This window comes from Sceloporus undulatus, chromosome 2 (assembly GCF_019175285.1).
Source record: "Sceloporus undulatus isolate JIND9_A2432 ecotype Alabama chromosome 2, SceUnd_v1.1, whole genome shotgun sequence".
Taxonomy (NCBI): Eukaryota; Metazoa; Chordata; class Lepidosauria; order Squamata; family Phrynosomatidae; genus Sceloporus; species Sceloporus undulatus.
In genome coordinates this window covers 296880466-296902994 of record NC_056523.1, presented here as the reverse complement: position 1 = coordinate 296902994, position 22529 = coordinate 296880466, and the positions used below count along the sequence as shown (strand labels likewise).

The 22529-nt window shown below is 37.8% G+C and overlaps 1 protein-coding gene across 1 annotated transcript in view; it reads left to right on the top strand.

Moving 5' to 3' along the window:
* IPO11 (importin 11) overlaps positions 1-22529 on the top strand; it is a 98437-nt gene that overhangs the window by 18986 nt on the left and 56922 nt on the right. Inside the window, exons 6-19 of the mRNA XM_042447824.1 lie at positions 1563-1621; positions 3482-3530; positions 5649-5719; positions 7713-7905; positions 8021-8173; positions 8881-8924; positions 11053-11143; positions 13701-13748; positions 14852-14957; positions 16117-16243; positions 18484-18517; positions 18640-18680; positions 19997-20113; positions 20943-21056. Of these exons, the coding sequence (XP_042303758.1) occupies positions 1563-1621; positions 3482-3530; positions 5649-5719; positions 7713-7905; positions 8021-8173; positions 8881-8924; positions 11053-11143; positions 13701-13748; positions 14852-14957; positions 16117-16243; positions 18484-18517; positions 18640-18680; positions 19997-20113; positions 20943-21056 (1247 nt within the window). The remainder of the gene's footprint in view (positions 1-1562; positions 1622-3481; positions 3531-5648; positions 5720-7712; positions 7906-8020; positions 8174-8880; positions 8925-11052; positions 11144-13700; positions 13749-14851; positions 14958-16116; positions 16244-18483; positions 18518-18639; positions 18681-19996; positions 20114-20942; positions 21057-22529) is intronic.

Here is a 22529-nt window from a genome sequence, read left to right as displayed (position 1 = left end):
TTTGGCCCAGCTTTCTAATCTGTTCAGGTCATTTTGAATTTTAATCCTGTCTTCTAGAGTATTAGCTATTCCTCCTAATTTGGTGTCATCTGCAAATTTGATAAGTATGCCCCCAATTCTGTCATCTAAGTCATTGATAAAGATGTTGAATATCACTGGGCCCAAGACAGAGCCCTGTGGGACACCACTGGTCACTTCTCTCCAGGATGAAAAGAAGCCATTGTTGAGCAAGCACTCTTTGGCTTCGGCCAGTCAACCAATTACAACTTCATGTAACAGTTAAGTTGTCTAGCCCACATTTCACTAGCTTGTTTGCAAGAATGTCATGCAGAACCCTGTCAAAAGCCTTACTGAAATCAAGATATACTATATCCACAGCATTCCCTTCATCTAACAAGCTGGTAATTTTATCAAAAAAAGAGATCAGGTTTGTCTGGCATGACTTTTTCTCTGAAACCCATGTTGACTCTTTGTGATTATGGCATTGCTTTCTAGATGTTCACAGACTCTCTGTTTAATGATCTGCTCTAGAATCTTTCCTGGTATTGATGTCAGACTAACTGGACGATAATTGTTGGGATCCTCTTTTTTCCCCTTTTTGAAGATGGGGACAACGTTTGCTCTCCTCCAGTCTGCTGGGTCTTCTCCTGTTCTCCAGGAGTTCTCAAAGATTATTGCCAATGGCTCCGATATTACACTTGCCATTTCTTTTAATACTCTTGGATGTAGTTCATCTGGTTATGGAGACATATATTCATTCAGATTAACAAGGTATTCCTGTACTATTTCTTTGCTTATTCTGTGCTGAAATTCCCCTATTCTGTCCTCTGGTCTATTTTTCTCAGGTTAAGCACCCTTTTCCTTTTATGAGAACACAGAGGCAAAGAAGGTGTTGAGTAATTCTGCCTTTTCCCTGTTTTTTGTTAGAATTTTGCCATATTCTCCACGCAGTGGCCCTACCATTTCCTTTATCTTCCTTTTGCCGTGGACATATCCAAAAAAGCCCCTTTTTATTGCTCTTAACCTCTCTAGCAAGCCTTACTTCATACATCCTTTTTTATCAGAAAGATACAATGCACTGCAAAATGTAGCAATTCATATTTTATGCTGGTAATATTCCATACTCATCCAGTCTTTGTTCCAAGGTGCTTACTCATTATATTCTTAGCAGTCTTTGTTCTAAGTTGCTAGAAATTTCAGCATCACATTGCATTTCTGATTTGTAAAGATGTGGTGGAGTGGGTGAAAAGACCATATTCTGTTTTACAACAGCAAAAATCTTAAATCTTAAGGGCTTTTTGAATTATTTGAACATGAATTTATTGTTATATAACCTTTGCCTTAATAAATATACTAAAATGTGTTTATTTAATTATTATTGTCACCTTTTCTTTGTTACCTAATAGTGTTTTTTTTTAAAAAAAAATGTGACAGAATTAAAATTTAAAAAGAAGATAGAAGAGTTTGCAGCAGTAGTTGTAGAAATGTGTTTTCCCTAGATAAAGGATATTTTTATGGGAGTAATAATATTTAAGAGGCAGTAATATTGTTTCAATTTTTAGTGCTGCGTAAATTGACTGTTCATGGGTTTGTGGAACCTCATCGGAACATAGAAGTGATGGTAAGTAAATGATGTGCTTTAATTTTTACAAGTATATTCTTTTTTTGTGAGCCTGAAATTCATCTTTTGTAAGTACTGTATTTGTCTGTCTAGCACAACAGAGCTTTGTTTTAGTCTTACAACTGCCTGCTGTTTCCTAAATTAATGGTTCTGTATAATTTCCTATTCTTCTGGGGAAGGTTTTGAGGGTAAATGTGGGTGTGGGGGGAGGAGTCCCCTTCCCAGTTTCACTGACTGTTTTCCAGTTATAGGAGTATTGTCTGCCACTCCCAGGTTCCACAGACTAAAGTACTTCCATCAGTGGAACAAGTCTGTTGGATCATGCCCTTTTTATTTTTGTAGTTAAAGTATCTTAACTGAGAAAATGACAACTGATAAAATGACAAGTGTGTTGTTATGGGCTGATGAAAAGATATTGGTACCTTTATTAAAATATTAAGAATGACCATTTGAACACTGACCATGCAGGTTTAACATTTGGTAGTATATTTGGTGTGTCTAACATTTTAAAAAAATTTTAAACTTTATTTTTACATATATTTATATACAACAAATTATAAGAATCATCAATTCGACATACACTGATGGCAGTTAGAATTATTTTCAATGATTCATTTCACCTTCTTTCTTCCATGCTCTACTACATGTATCTTATATCTGTCTACCACTCCTCTTTCCATGTTCACTTCCTAAAGTGTGTCTAACATTTTTAAAGCAGTGATAGTGGATAATATGTGGATAATGGTATTTCCATATCAGAGGGCCAAAACACACTGCAGAAATAATCCAGTTTCACAGTACTTCCACTGCCCTGGCTCAGTGCTAGGGAATTCTGGGAACTATACTTTTGTGAGGCATTTAGCCTTCTCTGTCAGAGAGCTCTGGTGCCACCAGCAAACTACAATTCCCAGGATTCCCTAGTACTGAGCCAGGGCAGTGAAAGTGGTCTCAAGCTGGATTATTTCTGCAGTGTGTTTTTGTCCAGAGATGTCATGTGTTTATTTGTGTAAAAGGGAGAGACGGATACATTTAAGAGAGTGCTTTACTGTCTCACTCCATCATTTAATTCTTACGGTATTACGTTAGGCGCTGTACAAACAGGCGGGAAGTGCTGTCCTGGTGCCGATTCTAGGGTTTGGGAGCACACAGCGACTGCACGCTCCCAAACCCTAGTCCGTATGGACGCAGACATCATGATGGCCTCCCATCCCCACAGGGGCTGCCATGATGACACAAGTGCAGCACAGCGTCCACATGTCACGGCGCCACTCTCGCATCATTGATGTGCGACAGTGCGCCAATGGCGCACTCATTGCATCGGCCCCATGCACCTAAAAGAACTAGTTTTTTCTGGGTTCTTTTTGGTGTGGAGGGATGCCACGCAATTTGGCTGCTGTGGTGTCCCTTGGGAGCAAAAATGGGCGGCTCCAGCCCGCCTCTTTGGGGCGGTCTGTTGAGCCCCTTTGATTGAAATTATTAGGTTCAGCACATGTTCCGTCTTCATTCATGGCATGGGTAGTAATAGTTCAAGGCTCAGTCAGAATTAAGGCCTTGCAGGTGCAGTTGATCCTTTAGTTGCATGCCTTGGCCCTTATTAACATCTGGTCTGGAGAGTGGATGCATTTAATATAAAATTAATTTGGCCCTCAGGTCCCCACTACTATCCCTGTCCCTTTGCTTTCTTCTTCCCAACTTGTATCTTGCTTGGTATTCTTGGTAGAACAACTGGTGTTTTCTGTAATCAAACTTTCTGTTTTGTATATCTAAAAGGCTGATTAAATAATTTTCAATGCAAAATGTTACCTCTGTTTTTGAACAGAGAGCATAGTTAGTTTTATGTTTGCTTTTTACATCTTCTAGGGATTCCTTCATGCAGTATTTGAGCGGCTAAAGCAATTTTTGGAATGCAGTAAGTATTTGTGGGCTTGTTTTCCCCTCCTTTTCTTCTACATTGCATCTCAAAGCCCAAATGAAAAATTAAGAGTAAATTACTATATATTATAGAGTGTTACATAAAAGCATATGTTTTGAGATTTCAGAACCAGGGACTTGATCATCTAGAATTCAGAGGGTTCTACTTGTTTGAAATAGTCCTGTTTGGGATTAATTTCTGCTGCTAAATGACATAATACTTCTTAACAAAAGGACTTATTAATAATAATTGCTACTGCAGAAAAGAAGTTCACAAAAGATACATCTGCAGATACATATTTAAGTCTGTCTGTCTGTCTATTTGTCTATCTATCTATCCATCCATCTATCCATCTATTCCTCAGCCTAAATCTAGCATAATACTAACTAATTCTATGGAATTTCTTTCCTTTCCCTTCTTCCTGAAGCCCAAAGAACCACACAAAAACAGCTCTGGGTTTTTTCTCTGTAGCAGGATTTTGGATGTTCAGGGGCTTCAGTGGAAAGGAAAGGTCATCCCTTCCATGCTAAGTTCTCCTGTTCTGACAACTAACATCCAGCATTGGACATCATCCTTTGTAAGCAAACAATGTTAGTCATTTTGAATATTTTTGCCAAAGTTAACAAAAAAATTAATTTTCAAAAACATCCCTGTTAAAAAATTCTCAATTTTATATGCTCAATCCAGAACTGAAAGCCATCATGGGATGCTTACATGAACTGAATATTTGACATTTTAAATAGCAATAGCAGCTACATTTCGATACCACTTCATACTGAACTAAGCAGTCTTTAAGCGGTTTATACAGTGTAAACTGATTGGCCCTAACAAGCTGGGCACTCATTTTAGCAATCTCAGAAGGATGCTAGGCTATGTGGACCCTTGGCTGGAATCGAACTCACAACCTTGTGGCTGTGAGTGAATGGCTGCAGTACTGGCATTTAACCACTGCACCACCAGGGATCCTTATGTTTTAAGGAGCAGTATTTGTTGTGCTTTAGAGCAGGGGTCGGCAACTACAAACAGGGCAGGGTCTGTTTTTCTTCCTGTGCCCATGGGCCACAGCAGCACATCTAAAGTGATTTGATGTCACTTCCAGCCATTGTTTTGGCTGATTTTGCCTGATCGATCTCTCTCTCGACTCCATTTTGGTGGATATTGGGGATGGGGGTTAGGGGAGGTTAAAAAGGGGTTAAAGGAACAAACTTTTCCTTTTTTCATGGTTTTGGGAGAATTGGGCTGATTTGAGGAGGAAAAAGTGCCAGAATTAACCTGCAAAATGTTTTTTTAAATGGAGGGGATCGGGGGGCTTTGAGCAGCTTCTAGAGGATCCCGTAGGCTGCACTCAGGTGTCCCAAGGGCACACATGCAGATTATTCCCAAGGGCACATTATCTTTAATCTTCATCATGAATCTTTGATATAGGTCTGTATATTTTGCAGATTGTCAACTTCAGGCAGTGGAGAAAGTTGTTTTTGTAATGCTAAGCTAGTGTTTATGATATAAGCAGTTGTCAAGCCATATTTCCCATAGTGTCTTGGCTTTGAGGAGTTCTCAGTCAGGTATTTGAGAAATACCTGGCTGTATGTAGAGCTGGCCTCTAGAGGGAGACATAGAACATGTGGCCACCTCCTCCGCTGGAGGTCTTGTGCAGTGAGTAGCCAGTGTGGCTTGCTATTTTGTTCTACCATTTTCCTTCTTCAGTGAGGTTGAGGATACTTCATAGTTCAGGTGGTGAAAGTGCCAACTTGTCCACACTGTGGTCTGTTGTGCTTGCCATTTGATAAGATAAGATCCTGCTAGACATCTTGGCTCATTTTTTTCATTATTATACTGTTACATTTTCACTTAATGGAACATATGAATTGCTATCTATTATTATGATTACTGCTACTACTATTACTGCTGCTGCTGCGACTATATTTTCTTCTGCATGTATTTTATTTGTCATGTTGCAGGTTCTATACAGCAATGAAGCAACAGCAATGCTGTTGATTTATAAGATATCACAGTTACAGTATGTGTGTTTGTGTGTTTTCTGTAACAGATTAGCACTGCTGTTCTTAGAAATTTAATACAATTTAATAAATATTTTAAATATTTTTTATTTATCAGGTAGAAGTATAGAAGCTGAACATGTCTGCAGGGATCGTCTAGAAAAGACTATAATTCTGTTCACAAAAGTGGTAGGTTTTATTAGCTATTGAGGTTATGGAAAGCTATTACTGTATAATAACGAAAACATGTTTTAGAACTTGATGTTGATTATGAGTAATCTAGAGGCAAGTTAGCTCATATCACACACTAAATTTTCCTTTCACCAAATATTCTTCCACCTAAATTGGCATTAATTTATTTTAATAACTGAAGATATACTGTTTATGTTCTCTTCATTGAATAGTACATGCCACATAATAGAAAATGGATACCCTAAAGGTAACAGATCCTGTCTGATCTTGGAGGCTAAGCAGGGTCAACTTGCGGCGGGTCAACCCTGAATAATACTTGGATGGGAGACTGACAGTGATTACTAGATGCTGTAGGTTATATTTCAGAGTAGAGAACTGACAAAACCACTTCTGATTATTCTTTGCCTAAAGAAACCCTATGAAATTAATGGGGTTGCCATAAATTGGCAGATGACTTCAAGGCACATCCACACACAAAAAAAGGTGCTATTTCCATTTTATATCACACATTATACATTTCAGTTTTTAAGTACCAACACAATTGTAGATGTGTTTAATCAGAAGTAAGCACCATGGAACACATACAACATAGTTCTGCATATATTTATAAAGCACCGAATTGTTAAAAAAACATGTAAGGTAGGAAAATGATTCTCCCTCAGAAATTGTGCAGAATAGTAATAATAGATTTTTCCCCCTTGAAAGCAAGAATGTAAGATTTATTATATGGAATTTGAGTGGACTGATTAACTTTACAGTACATAGTTACTCTATTCAAATTGAACTAGTTAAAAAGCAGCATGTTAACACAAAGTAATTGAAACAGATATTTTTGAGATTACATTAGCCATGTGAAATTCTTAATTCTGATAATTGTAACAAACAACTTGATGTTACAAACTACTTGAATCCTATCTGTGACAAAATCTGTCATTTGGTTTTGTGGACAGTATATAGTTATAGCAGGTGGACTTTACTGATGTTGATTTGAAATTTATGTTGAACATTAATCATTAATAAACCAAACCCTTAAAATGTCAGGAGCTAAAAATTTAAATGAGGTTCAAAAACAGAAATAAGTAGAAGTAAATAAGAAGTCAAGTTTGGGTTGGGTTTTTTTTAAAGGAAAAAAAACTAGAACATACAGGCCTTGTTAATACAAAATTGTAAGCTATAATTCCTTAGAATTTTGGTTTTTAGTTCACAACTGAACATACTGGTGTAGCTTGCCTGATTGGTGTCACTTCATTCTGCTCACTGGTAGGAGTAGCCTATTTAATCAAAGACTTACCAGGTGGAAAATCCATAATGCTGTGTGTAAACAATTCCTAGTTTTTCTCCTCTCACAAACTAGAGTTTGAAGCTGGCCTTGGCAGACAAAATCAGATTCAGGTGCAATGTAAAATTTTTCCTAGCTGTTTATTGAAGCTACTGCTGCTGGTGGTAGGAAGCAAATAGTAGGAGTTGGACAGCATGTACCATGACAGGTGTTCATAACAGGTTTCTCTGGAATTCTGGCTTATTGTTTGTTTGAAGCCAGCCACAGTGTGTTGTGTTTCTGAAATGGGGATTGTTTAAATGTGTAATGCTAACAAAAGTTTGCAATAGAAAATAAATATATGGGGGAAAGTTTGGTACTTTTAGTAATTTTACAACAATCCTTTTTGGTATTGTAAGTACAGTGGGCCCTTCCTTACGTGGAAGATCTATTCCGGACAGACTCCCCTGGCGTAAGGGAAATCCCACGTATGCTGGAGCCCCATTAAAAATAATGGGGCATGTGCCAGCGGTGCGAGACAGCACACGCGCTATGGGCGCATGCCTCATTACTTCTTCCGGGGCACGCCATAGCTTTTCCCGGCACAGCTTTCAGCATATGCTGAAAGCCACAAATATTGCACATGCGTATGATGTGGGTGCACTGTATTATGTTATTGTATTTTGCTTAATCTTTTATCATGTCATTCTATTACTTTTGTTTCATTTCTAGTTTTTAGATTTCTTGGATCAACATCCTTTTTCATTTACATCACTAATTCAGAGATCATTGGAATTTGCTGTGAGCTATGTTTTCACAGAAGCTGGTGAAGGAGTTGTGTTTGAGCGATTTATTGTCCAGTGCATGAATCTGATCAAAATGATTGTAAAAAATTATGCTTACAAGCCATCCAAAAATGTGGAAGGTAATTTGGCTTTCTTCATAATTAAAATGCAATTTAAATATTGATAGGTTTTTTTTATTCCTTTCTGATTCCATATTGAAGTACACACTAACTTCATGTGAACTATTTATTGCAGATAGCAGCCCTGAAACTCTAGAAGCTCATAAGATAAAGGCATCATTCTTCACATACCCAACACTAACAGAGATATGCAGGCGGTTAGTCACTCAGTATTTCCTGTTAAATGAGGAAGAGCTAACAATGTGGGAAGAGGATCCAGAAGGCTTTAGTAAGGAGCTAGTACATTCTTATTTTATTTCAGTGCACTAAATGCTAGTTTTTCACAGTAAGAACAAGGTAAACATTAATAGCATATTTGGCTTTGTAACTGTTATTACTATTTCGAGAAGCACTTTTTATATGTAAAAGTTGGTTGTTTTTTTAAATTGAGCTTATGGATGTGTTTACTCATTTGTGTGACAAGAAAATGAAAAATACTGTATACTTAAACTGCAGTTCTGTGGTTCCAGGGAGAACATTCTAAGAAGCATAGACTAGATTGAGTCTCCCTTTTCTTAGAAAGAGAAGTTTATCATTGAAAGAGTGATGCAACTTCAAATACCCCCCGCATTCTTCCACAGATAGCCTTGAGGCTTTTGCCTGTTTATTATCACAAGAGGCAAAATGGGAGCAGATTCAGAGCAGTGTTTTACATAGAGCTGTGGCAAGGGGTTGAATCCTGATCCATAGAATCAAACCCCTCAGATCAATATACTTGACCCATCAGCCCTGGAGCTAGTGGGGTAGTACATAGTTTTTCTTCCATTGATTCCAATGGGAAACAAAACACGAAAAGAAGAAAAGGAGAAACACCATTGTTCCTACTTCCCTTCTGTCTTGCCAGCATGAGCCAGCAGTATGTTGTATGAGTTTGTTGCCACACCACCTGTAGCATTATTCTGTTAACTCTGCCTTTTTCTTCTTTGTTTGGCTTAGTTGTGGAAGAGACAGGAGGAGATTCTTGGAAATACAGTATCAGGGTAAGCAAGCAACAGACCGCAAACTGCAATTTGGGATCTTATTTCTTTGTTGCATAGGGTTGTTAACTTACGATCTATACACGTTACAGTGCAGCCTATGAAACCAATACTCCCTCACAATGGCAAAGGCATTCAGTCTTAAAAACTGAATACTGCATAGCACACATACTGTGCAACACACACACTGTCATGTAAAATTCACACCTCCTGAACTGCTTCTACAAGTTTCTGGACACATTTGAGAAACAGTGATAGGGTAATGCTTCCAAATAATATGCAGAACAATAGCTGAGCTACAATTTAATATCATACCAACAGCTAAAGTCTCTTATTAGTCTCAAATGGAGAAAATCTGTTGAGTGAATAGGATATTTTTGTCATGGGTGGGAATCATTCAGATCTACAGATGCTGCGGTGGCTAGGGCTTCTGGAACTTACAGTCCAACATCATCTGGATAGCTGTGTGATTCCTGTTGTCATGGTAAATCAACACTTATTTAAGTTCCATGATTCAATCTATTTGGTCTGTTCTAGTTGAGGAAACACTTGGATTTGGTCAACTGTATATTACATTGGTATCTCTTGCTGACGTGGCTGCATCATGACATGTAGTGGCATCCTTTTTTATTACTGGAGAGCAACCCCTCTTGAAATCGTGAAGTTGAAGGCCTCTTGAAATCCTCTGTTACATTTTTCAATGCCATTAAGTAAATTATATATTTTATTATTGAATACAGAGATACATCTGGCTCTGGTCCAGGGGTTTGTATGCACACAGACTACTCCAGTTTCCTCTTCCAAGTGCAAGTTAGTTCCTGATAGTTGGTCCCAAATACAGGCATACCGCAGTTAACAAAGCCTCTGACAAAGAAGCGCCTGTTTATGAAATCTTTGTACATTCACCCAACCTCCTTTTCCTCTTTGTTCTTTTTCTTGCTAGTTTTTTTAGCCGCATCAACATTGGGGAATAGTAAAGGTTTTAATAGATAGAAGATAGCAGGGCCACAGGAATACCTACCTTTTCCGGGCAGGTGTTAATGCTTTTGGGACAATTCAGTAGAGATCTTGTTCTGTAATAGATGGCAATAAGTACTGCCAGGGGTAATATTCTGGTACACATCGGTATATGAGTTACAACTCTTATTTAGTTGTTTAGTTATTTTGTAGGGCAATTCTGTATGCAGCATTTTTGACTCCCACAACAGTACTTACATTGGTTTCAGTTGTTAGCCAACTTTATGTCAAGAAAAAGCAACATGGGTTATACAGTAAGTGAAATAAAACATGTATGTGAGAGTCAGGGTGACTCAGCAGAAGCCAATTGGGAACCACACAGGTGTAAATGGTAATAGAATTAACAAGTCCTGAATGCCAAGGACAGAAATGCAAAGTGGATAATTGGACACACCTGACAATTGTTAAGTGGTCAAGGCTGAGATGATGAAATCATTAATTGTGGGATGAACAAAGAGAACCAATGAGAATGGTGTACACGCCTACTAGGTGGAAACAGACAACAGTGGGTGGTACCATGCATTGACTATAATAATGACTATGGATCCCAATATGTTTTGTGGGTTGTAGTAGTGGATAGAGTGGATTGTAGAGTGGATAGTGAGGAGTAGAGTATTGTTGTGTTGGATAGTTTGGAGCTGTATATAGTAGAATAAAGTAGATCTTTTATATAAGACTACTGAGTTGTCTGGTGTCTTGGGTGAAGCTACAAGAGCCAGCTGGATCCTGAAGAAGGGTGAAGACTTCTGTGGAAACAAGAGTGAGAAGGCTTGGAGAGTTTGTCAGGGTCTTCAGCCTATTCTCTGTAACTCTTCTAAGCTATAACCACTGGCCAAAACTGGTCAGCGCGGTGCACAACCAGGTGGTGAGTTCCAGGCCAGAGGTGAAGAGTCACAACTCCCATCATCCCTGACACTTTATACATCATGCCTTGAAAAACTGGAATTTTCTGTTACAAAGGTTTAATGATTATGCTGATTTTTATATTTTTAGCCTCTAAAGTTGTTGAATGTCTTGATCATTTATTTCATGTCCAATTTAGTGATTTTCTTGTTAACTAATTTGCTTAATCTATTTTTGCCTCCTATACTAAAGTGTTCTAATTTATTTTCAGCCATGCACAGAAGTGCTCTTCATTGATATTTTTCATGAATATAATCAGACTCTTACTCCAGTTCTTCTGGAAATGGTTCACACTCTACAAGGTACTTGTTTAGTTTTGATTAAGATTATGTAGAATGATGAAAACTTAACCTTCTGTAGTAAAATATTAGATTCTAATTTTATTGTAAATGTTATTGGTATTGTAAACATTTAGCTTCCATATCATTATCTAGATTTTTACTGAATTTTCCTGGAAAGAGGTTCTGGAGTGCAATTTCAAAGTGTATATAGACGAAACATAATGAGCTTCCATTCTTTACTTCTAAGATGTTCTCAAGATAGAGTTAGTATAGTATAATATAGGATTGATTGATTGATTGATTGGGCTCATAGAAGTTGTTAGGTTTAGTTATATCTATGCAGTAGAGAAATTATTTTCTGAATCAAGAATTATCTGAAATCTACAGCCTATCTACAGTTTTTTAAAAAGCCTGCTTAATTAACTCAGTTTTCCTTCATCAAAAGAGTCTGTGAATTTCAAACAGAATGAATACAGTGTGTGGCTTGCAGGAGAGTTTTGTAAACAGATAACCAAACTTCATTGCTGTGCCCACCCAAGGACTGCTTTAAGCAAAATTTAATACCATTGATGAACCCCATTTTTAAAGTCTCTGGGCTTCTTCATACTTCCCAACAAACAGACAGACTACATGTCTTTAAAATAGTATTTTCCAGAGCTCTGTTGCATTATCTGACACAATATTTATTAAATAGTTTCAATAATAGTACATTTCACAGGAAGGAACTGGCAAAAACACCTGTGGATAGTCCTTGTCTAACAATACCCTGTGAAATTCATGAGTTTGCCATAAATTGACAGGCAACTTGAGGGTGGAGACACTTGCACATTAGTAGTAGTAGTGGTACAGTAGTAGCAACAGCAATAAAAAATAATAATAGTGGTAGTGGTGGTAATAGACATTTGCCCCTACAGTCATTCATTTAGTTAAAATTAGTATCCTTTGCCAAAGTAGAAGCTGAACTTTGCTAAATTTCTGTGTGTCCCCAAGAAATTCCTTCTTGTGTTATATAAGCAAATAGGTTTTCTAAATATAGTAGTAGAAACAGTACACATAGCCCTTTAAATTTATAGATATTATTTAAATTTATTATTTAGAGATCTCTCTCTCTCTGTGTGTGTGTGGGGGGGGGGTAGGTAGAGAGAGAGAGATCAGAAAATTTTCCAAGACAGTAAAACTATCTCATTTTAAAATGAACTACAGTTGTCCCTCCACATTCACAGAGGTTAGGGGTGCAAGAACCCCCTGGGTGTGGAAAAACTGCAAATAACTCCCCTCAGGAAGCCAGTTAAAGTGATGGGTGGGTAGGTGGGGGAAGAGGAGCAGGAGCGTGCGTGTGTGCCTTTCCTTGCCCTCCCATCCCTTTCACTGGCTCCTTGCCCTTTTCCCAGGTGGATAGCTGCCTTTCCCCTAGCAGCTCTCCTCCTGGAAAGAGGTGGGGGGCCGCCCCCCCCCCCTCAAGCCCCTTTCAAAGACATCCTGGAAAGGGATGGATTGGCATGCACACCCTTCCTGGCTGCTACCTCCCTCCTGGGCTTTTCTCCTCAAAAGGGGAAAAGCCCAGGAGCAAGGAGGAGGAGGAGTGCACATGCACATGGCGGCCTTGACCTTGCAGATGATTGAAACCATAAGTGTCAAAGCCGCGAATGTTGAGGGACAACTGTATTTCTCTTTAAAAGGGGGGAGGAAGCAGTGTGAGGGAGCTTGAAGTGTTTTTTGGCTGAAAGTTTCACTTTCTCTGATATTCCAAACCATTGTTTGACAATGCTACTTGACTTACTTGGCGTGGGGACCTGCAGGTTTTTCCCCTCCAGTGTGCCAGCTACTGTGGCTACAGTTATTTCTTTCTTTTCTGAAAACCTTCCGGGTACTGGCATGATCCATGGAGCTCCACTTTGTATAACATTGGTTCAGAGGATTGAGAGTGATGAACAGCATCTGTGACTGGGAATGAACAGTGTTTGTGTGTATGCTTTCCACTCACCTGTCCTCCAGCATCCATCTTAGTAGAACACCTCCTAGTTTCTAAAATAACAGTTTGCTATAATACCCAAGCCTGCAAATTGTGATTTCAGTAAATCCAGATTGTATATCAGGAATCAAACCATGGATTATAATCCTCAAACACAATTTGCCAGTTCAGATATCATAATAAAGTATGCTTCATTTAAAGTATTCAATGGAGCACCCCAGCCAGGCCATATTATTATTATTATCATTTATGGTATTTATACCCTGCCCTTCAGCCCATATATCATTCCTATTTCTCCAAACTATGGTTTAGAGGTTTATGGAATATGAATTCTGAAACCATCATGCTTTTGTTTCCCATGGGACTCTAGCAGAGACAAATTTCTGCCAGTACAGAAATTCAGATTCCTTTTCCTAGTAACTGTTGCCGCCTCTTTGTTGAGTTTCTGTTGCCATTTGAAGGATTATTCATTCTTAAAAAATGAATGTACATACCTCTGCCTTTGCAAACAAGATCACAGAATTGTTCCATAAGTGTAATGAAACACATTATTTTGCATTATTGCTTTACTTGCTTTTTTTAAAATGTAAATTTCCTGTATTTCAGGTCCCACTAATGTGGAGGATACCCAAACTCTACTGATTAAAGATGCTGGTAAATTCAATTTTTGCTACTTTAAATTGAAGATTACTTGTTTCTTAATTTGTTCTAGTAATTGACAACATTTAAACATCCTGAAATTTTAAAACAAATATCAGAATGAAGAATGTTAAGCAGTCAGAAGAAACTGGGAATACATTAGTTTCTTTTCCCTAGGATTGTTCTATAAAACATCCTTTTCCATAGCCAATAAGATTTGGCAGAAAAGGTATCTCCAGATTTACAGTGAATACAAAACTTAAAGCCATTAGTTAAGAGAATGATGACCACTTGCCTGGGTTGGTTCTAAGAAAGTCAAATAAATGTTTAGGTCTATTAGCTGTAATAATTAAATAGGCTTTCCTTGTTTAGATGGAGTGTGCTTTTAATATCTGAATGCTGACACACAACCAGAAATAATCTCATCATTTTCTTCACATAAGGTTGACTACTGCTGGGAACAAAATGCTTGTACACCAAAATAAATCTTCTGTTACCTCTGGTTCCTCAAGCTTTTGCAGTGTTCTCACTGTCCCCTCTGTTTTATCACGTACATTTATTATATATTTGTAAATGACCAAACTCAGAGATTTTAGGTCCAAAACACACTGCAGAAATAATCCAGTTTGAGACTGTTTTAACTGTCCTGGCTCAATGGCAGGGAATTTTGGGGACTGTGGTTTTGTGAGACATTTAGCCTTCTCTGTCAGAGAACTCAGGTGCCACAACAAATTACAATTCCCAGGATTCCCTAGCACTGAGCTAGGGCAGTTAAAGTGGTCTCAAACTGGATTATTTTTGCAGTGTGTTTTGGTCTTTAGATACTTTGGGCTTTCCCTTCCACAGTAACACATGTTCATGCTGTCATTATGGGATCCCCATTAGCACTTGACTGATTGCTCAGGGAACAGGATGCTAGAATCGTTTGGCCTTTAATCGAATGTGGATTTTCTTTCCTTATACTTGGGCCAGTGCAACTGTACTAAGCACAGTGGACATGCACACACATTGGGTATGTGGAGTCATGAACAACAGTTCTTATGGGAAAAAACCCTTAAAAATACATTTTTAAATTAATTAGATTGTTTCAAAATTAGATTTAATGTTTGCCTTTTCAGTGTACAATGCAGTTGGACTGGCAGCATATGAACTATTTGACAGTGTGGATTTTGATCTGTGGTTTAAAAACCAGCTACTAGCAGAATTGCAAGTCACTCATATCAGGTATGTCTGTTTTGTTTTTTCTTTGCTGTTGCTATAAATTCAATAACTTAATTTTTTAAAAAAATTTAAAAAATTGAATGAATCTTGAAATATTTTAAACCTGCTGAAGTCTGATGGGCTCAAGAGGAATGAGACAGCTGGGCAATCTTTTCTTTTAATTTTTATTTTTATAAAACATTTTATTTACATAAAGCTAAAAAAAGTTTCCGTTTCACCATGTTAGGGATATACAGTGCGCCTGCGCCATATGCGGGCGCGCCATATGCGGACTTGAATGGGCGCATGCGCCTGTTGCGCCCCGCGCCACCGCGCACGAGCCCCATTGTTTCCAATGGGGCTCGAGCATAGGCGGAATTCGCCTTATGCGGCAGGATCTGGAACGGATCCCCTGTGTAAGGCAAGGACGCACTGTATATACCCTTCCATGGTTTCAGAGAATACATTGTAAAATTGTACAAATACTTCCATAGTTGCCTTGAAATCAACTCTGTACGTTGTGTTGTCACACTTCTCTTTTTTCCCTTATTCACTGTTTTCTTGTTATCTCAAAGTTACCTCAAAGTATATTACTAATCAACTGATCAAACGTAAAATTACATAAGATGCGTTTATCATATCGTAACCTGCACCCTTTATTGTCTATACCTACACTTTATCAATATCGGGTCCCACTCTTTTTCTATTGCTGTAATGTCTTTATGAGATAAACAACCTGTTAAAATGTCCATCTCCCTCATTTCAAAAACTTTCTCTCACCATATTTCAACATCAGGTGTCTCATGATTTTTCCAAAATTGGGCTAAAGTCGTTCTGGCAGCAGTTACTAAATATAGTAAGATTCTTCCGTGCTTGATCTTAGTTTGTGTAGAAAATTTGTCTAGCATGTTTAACAAATACATTTTCAGACACATTTCAAAATTAATTTGTAACATCTGTTCAATTTCTCTTTGTACGGTTTTCCAGTAAAGTTTTAGTTTTGGACATTTCCACCATACATGAATCCAAGTTCCTATCTTTTATATTTAAAGAAGTATTCACATTTTATGGGTCAACATTATAAATTAGTGTAAAATGTGTTGGCCATTGTCCCTTAAACATTTCAGTTCAATTAATATTAGTAATCCAGACCACAAATGATAATTGTTGTTATGCTTTAAAGGTATAAACCAATACGTCGGCGAGTAATCTGGCTAATTGGACAGTGGATTTCCGTGAAATTCAAGCCTGACATGAGACCTATGTTGTATAAAGCAATCTGTAATTTGCTTCAAGACCAGGACTTAGTGGTATGTATATGTCTGTTTGATAATTTTTTGTAAAAAAATCATTTATCTAGACTTTTCTCTTCCAGTTTGCAGATAATTTTTATTTGTCATTTATATTTAGGAGCCTGAAAAGTTTTAGAAGCACACGTGCATTATTCAAGTTTTACCCAAAGCTAGATTAGTAGCCTTTAACCATTGTCATATTGTTTTGTTCAAGGTCAAACCCTTACATGCCTTTTCATGTGTATGTTCATCTACTACTTAGTGCATGTATTTCTTCCATTGACTTGTCTTTGAGAAAATAATAGATATATGCTTCTTTATTTTATTTTATTTTAAAATAGACAAAGTATCTTTATTCCATTATTTGTTTAGGTTGTGATCTGTTATGAAAATAAATTTAGAACGTATAGGTATAATGTAGTTTACATCCTCTGAATTGGAATTTCTAGCTGGCAGATAATTCAAATAGCTGGAAGAAAAGCCATGTAAAAGGGTAACATTTTTAATAAAAAAGATAAGACATGCTGCAAGGCATATCAATCTGAAGCAAACCTATATTGCACTGAATAATTTCCCACCAGAGGGTTATTTCACAATATTAATTTTTTTCTATCTCTTCTGAGTCAGAGTAACATCTGTACCAAACAAAGAATGTGAACTTCAAATACACTTCACCTTTGTCCTTAATTTTGAAAGTTGAGTGCCATTTTGGTTGTTATTTATGCAGTTGGTTGTTTTTATGCAGTTATACTGTATTTCAGATACAGTATAGCCTGCAACAAGACACATATCCATGGTTTAATGACAGATAAGAGAGCCAACTGCAGTTTATTACTAAAATCTCAATTGGCAAACTAGGTGGCAATAATCTAATTGAGTAGTGTCCTCCATAGGGTAGTTAATATAGCAACAACAGAGGGTAGAAGGATGGAAGGGTCACTATGATTCATAGAGATATCATTGTCCTCACCTTTAGGAGCTGTTCAGCAGAGGTTTTCTGGGTATGATGGAGGTTACTAACATTTGTTTTGGCAACTGTAATGCTACAACCCCTGAAGAACTGCTGTGACTTTACAGGGGGTTTGAAGGACCACATTGCTTGTCTTCCTTAGAGCCAAATGAGGTTTCCAACTATCTTGGATAGTTTTGTAGGATCAGTTGTCCTGAGGGTTTAGACAAGATGCTTGTATTAGCTCAACCCCTTTATGTCTCCATGACATTTTTGCTGGGAGTGTTTTTTGATGGGTTCAGGGAGTGGTCAGTTCATGGCATGTGGAATTATCACCACTTTACATAAGAAAGGGGTGCTTTTTTTCTGGGGAGGAAAAACACTTCCTAGATGCAGAAGTTTGTATCCCCTCATGGCAGATATTTCTTTTTGATGCAAGTGTTCGAGAGTGTGGCATATTAGGAGGGCGCCAATTAATACCCTTGAGATTGGACTAGTATAATGTGTGGGAACTGTTAAGGCTGGCTCAGAAGCTGTGGGTATAGTGCAAAGTGCAATGGCTGGATTACAGATTAGGGTGCCTTACCTCATACATATAATACTTGTGGTATAGAGTAAACACTATCTGCTTCAGAGTGAGTTTTGAAGTGTTTACAGTAGTATACCAACTCCCATATAATTCAAGACCATTTTGTATAAAGGAATATCTCTATACCAGTGTCCAAGATCAATATTGCCTTCAAGGAGGCCCTGTTGTCTGCAGTGCAGCCTATATATTTCTTTTTGGTGGCAGAATGAAGATGGGTCTTCTGTGGTGGCATCCACCCCATGTGCACTACATCAGTCCTCAGCAATGGCATGTTTTAGGTGCTTTACAGAAAATGCCTCTTTTTAACTTGGGTTTACATTGAAGCATTTTAAGATCCCCTTTACTTTCTATTATTATGTTTTATTGGATTGCTTTATGATGCTTTTGTAAAGCATTTGGGGATTTCTCCAAATGAAAAGTGGTATAAATATATTTCTAATAAAAAATAAATACATTAAAATATGATAAATGTAGTTAATGTGCATGACCTGTGTACTAAGATGAGAACAGATTTTGAAAACTAATAATATTTTAATTATAAGCTCTTTAATTATCTGAATTTATTGTTCCACATCTATGTGGTTGGTTAAAATCAACATAAAGTAAAATGATATAATGTTGCAATTATAAGCATGATTGAATGTATCTCATTTTTGACATAAACAGACAGGCTATGCGCCCCAGTTTATGTTTTGATTCAGTTATATTTATATATTTCAGGTTCGTATTGAGACAGCTACAACTTTGAAACTTAATATCCTTTCTTGTATTTAAAGTATTCTAATATGAGCAGATCTCTGAGAAGCTATTGATTTGATAGTGCTTGTTTCAAAGTATTCATTACACAGAATTCAGTTTTTCTTAACTGCTTTTTACCTGTGGATGACTTCGAATTTAGGACTGACCAATTCTTGCCAGTAAGTATTTTTCTTTGTAAGAGTAGGTAAATAGCTCAGCAGAAGGATGTATGACGTACTCCTTTAATGTTAAAGCGTTGCTCAATAAAAATATTCCTTTATTTATGTTTTCTAATACTCAGAATCCTCACACTGCAACAATTAATGCGGTGTGCATGTTTTTCAAATCTACTAAATTAAAAAGCAAAGGAGACAATTTAAATTAAAAATCCTTTTTGTGTTTGTAAAATGATTAGAATCTAAAAGGGACCTGGTTTAAACATCACAGTAAAGCAGGTTTTTACTGCCCCACTGCCTGATTTCTGACTGGAACCATGATCAGCTAAGCAAATCACAGACCTTCCATAAAAAGAAGGGGTGACGGAATGTGGCAATGGCCTTAAGAGTAACTGGTTTTTATTTTAGCATGAACTTTCATGGATATAAACACCACTTCTTTGGGTGCAGTACCAAGTGGTATTGAGGCCTCAGGTATAAAGCATGTTTAAAGATGTAAAGTTATGGGATAGAATGAAATAGGCTCCAAAAAGATGCAAATCATGTCCCTTGTTCTAAATTTTCAAAAACTGGGTGAGGTGATGCAGTTGATATGTGAAAGCAATAAATCTGCTTACCAAAACTTGGTCTCCTTGGGTTCAAGACTCTCTAAGAAGTTTTTGATTTAGCAGAATATCTTAACCAAACAGGACCTAACACTTGGGCTTATCTTTCCCTGATAAGCTAGAGAAATAATGGTTTGTTCTGGTGTTTCCCCCTTGCCTCCTCTTCTATTGTTCAAGGAGTGATAAGCCAAAATACCGGGTCCTAGTACATTCATCTGTTAAACTAAGTAAACCATGGACTGAATCTCTCTGACTTGTTACGCTGTTCCTACTACTTTAGAATTCTGATATCTGACTGTTCCCAATGTTTCTTAAGAAATGAAAAAATTATTTCCAAATTCTACATGATATTTATAATTTCCTTGAAAGGTGGTCTGGTTTGTTTCCCATCATAGGTGTAGAAATAAAGTATTTTATGTCATTGTACAAACTAAAATGTCACACCTGTTCTACTTCTCATTAACAAGGTGCAATTGCACTTATATGGCATTTTGGGATCATTGTGGTGTTTGAAACAGAAAGGGACTGCATGCTGGTAGTTGTGGTAGATGTGACAGAATTTACTCTGGGATGCTGTATAACTTTTGTTCAAGGGGAAGAGAACATGGCTATATTTCTTGCTAAACTGATGGTTCCCTAGAGTAACTGAGCAATCAGTTAAGATCTATAAGACTGTCCTTACTAATTCAGACCATTATTGTTTTTCTCTTATAGTATCTGGAATCTATGTTTACCCTGCTATTTCAGCTCCTTCAAGAAGTGAGAGAGTGTGATACAAAGATGCATGTTCTTCATGTTCTCTCTTGTGTAATTGAAAGAGTCAATATACAAGTAAGTTGTTATCTTGAACAGTTAAATCTCTAAATGTGTAGACACATAGGCCAAATAATAATAGAAACAAAAACCTTTTTAAAAAAAAAGGTTCCACCACCTCCTCACCTATCTGTACAAACCCAAGCTTGCTTTTCCACAAGGCAGTTTCTCAAGCCAGGCTAATGCTTGTTGCTTCCACACACACACACACACACACACACACACTCTTTCTATTACGCTCCCATCATCCTCCATCAAAGTCTTTCTTCTTTTCTCCCCTCCACCCATCTAGTCACCAACCACCAGCACCACATGTTTTGTTGAGACCATCCTGCCTCTGCCACCACTGCACAGAGATGCAACACTTGGCACAGACTGTCAGGGGGAGCAGCAGTGAATCTTCACCTCCCTGCATTGCAAGAGTTCATGTTTGACTGGAGTGCCTTAGTGGAAGAAAAAACACAGGAGGGAAGGAAGAGAGGATGGAAAAGGAAATTTCTGCCCTAGCCAAATGCCAGCTCCTGCAGTGTGGGGAAATGTAGCTTTGCTGTTGCTCCTCTTTCTCTTCCTTCTGCTGCTGCTCCTGAGAGTCTAGCCATGTGTGCAGCAGCAGTGGAAGCAGAGGAGAAGGAGATGGCAGCAGAAAACCAATATGTGGGCTGGCAAAGAAACCCATAGACTCAAAAAAGTTTACATAGATATTGTTGTACCGCTCAGCAGTTGGTACAATGGGTTTATTGTAGTTGGAACTGGCAGTTAGATTCAGGACTTTGTAAAAACTGAGATCTAATTTAAATCCAAAACAAAGTCATTAACGTGTTAAAATGATACAGTATTTTCATTATAGATAAGGCCTTATGTAGGATGCCTGGTGCAATATTTACCTCTCCTTTGGAAACAAAGTGAAGAACACAATATGTTGAGATGTGCTATACTCACTACTCTAATTCATCTTGTCCAGGTGAGATATTTGGAATCTTCTCTTTTTCTCCTTTGTTCTTATTGATTTGTATGTTATTAGTATCCCTGATAAAATAGATATAGCAGGAGAGGATTTGCAGCAAAATGTTGGAATATATCCCATCCTCATAAGAGGAGTGCTCTGAATCATTTTGGAACAGGCAAATGCCAAAATATCTTTTATAAATCCCAGATGCTCCGCTTTAGGACTTGATTCCAGTCTTGACTATTTCATTTATATATAGGGAATGGAGGTGGTACTGAAGAATGGGAAAGTATCATTTTCTTTTCTTTCCTCCTGAACTGCTCCTGTATATTTCAGGGAGGGATACCCCTCCAAAATACTTACAAACTGTTGAAGGTCTGAACTGAGTAATATCCACTCCCTCCCTCCCTTTTTCAGCTGACGCTATTATTTCATATCTTCTCTGCTTTGAAGCATAGATTTAATCTCTAGATTTAGAATCTCAGAGATCCTTTGTTTTTATTTTGTTTTCTGTAAGGGACGAGAATCATGTGGCCCTCTGTAAGGGACGAGAATCATGTGGCCCTCCTGATATTGTACTGCAACTCCCAGTATTCATTGCTTGGGACTGCTATAAATTGGAGTGCAACATCATCTGGAAGCATGCCTGATATACACCCTAGTTTAAATGTAAAATTCTACTTCTTGGGGAAGCTTATTCATGGGGCAGTGCCATGACTAAAGTTTTGAAGGCCTGGAAACAACCTGGGGGGGGCACGCGCGGGGAGCTGGTTTTCCTAGTTTTTTTCCCAAAGTCTTAAAAGAAAAAAGGGAAAATGGATTATAGAATATTTTCTTTTAGAATGAGGAATACAATGTTTTAACAAAAAGTCCATTTTATTACTCATTTTAAATATTCTAATATTGGAAGTTTGCACAAAGACTACACCATATTCATGGAGAAACACATTATTTGACAACTTTGATAACACATATACATAATCTTTTATGGTCAATTTAGCTAGAGACTAGTTTGGGCTATTCTTAACTCACTGGGTGACCTTGGGCAAGGTCTCATCCTCAGAGGAAGGCAATGGCAAACCACAACAAATCATGCCAAGAAAACCATGATAGTCAGGAAGTTGGAAACGACTTGAAGGCACACAACAACAACAACCATTTATTGTCTGTATTGAATTGCATTGATCTTCTAAGAACTCAGCTATGGGAACTGTTTTCAGTATCAGTGCTTGTGGGCTGCGCCTGAGCTCCTGGGGGTATGGTAGGGGATCCATGTTATCTTCAATAACCAGCGGACCACATGCTGTAGTGCAACAAACTTTAATAAATACATAGTATCACAGAGTAACTCCAACTTAACTCAAAGTACAGCAATATGCTGTGGGTTACTTCATCCTTACAATAGACAAATCTGTCTGCCCAGCGCCGCCGACCAAACTTCTCACTTCCCTTGGCGTCTGCCTTCTCTACCAAGGTTGGACCAGGCCC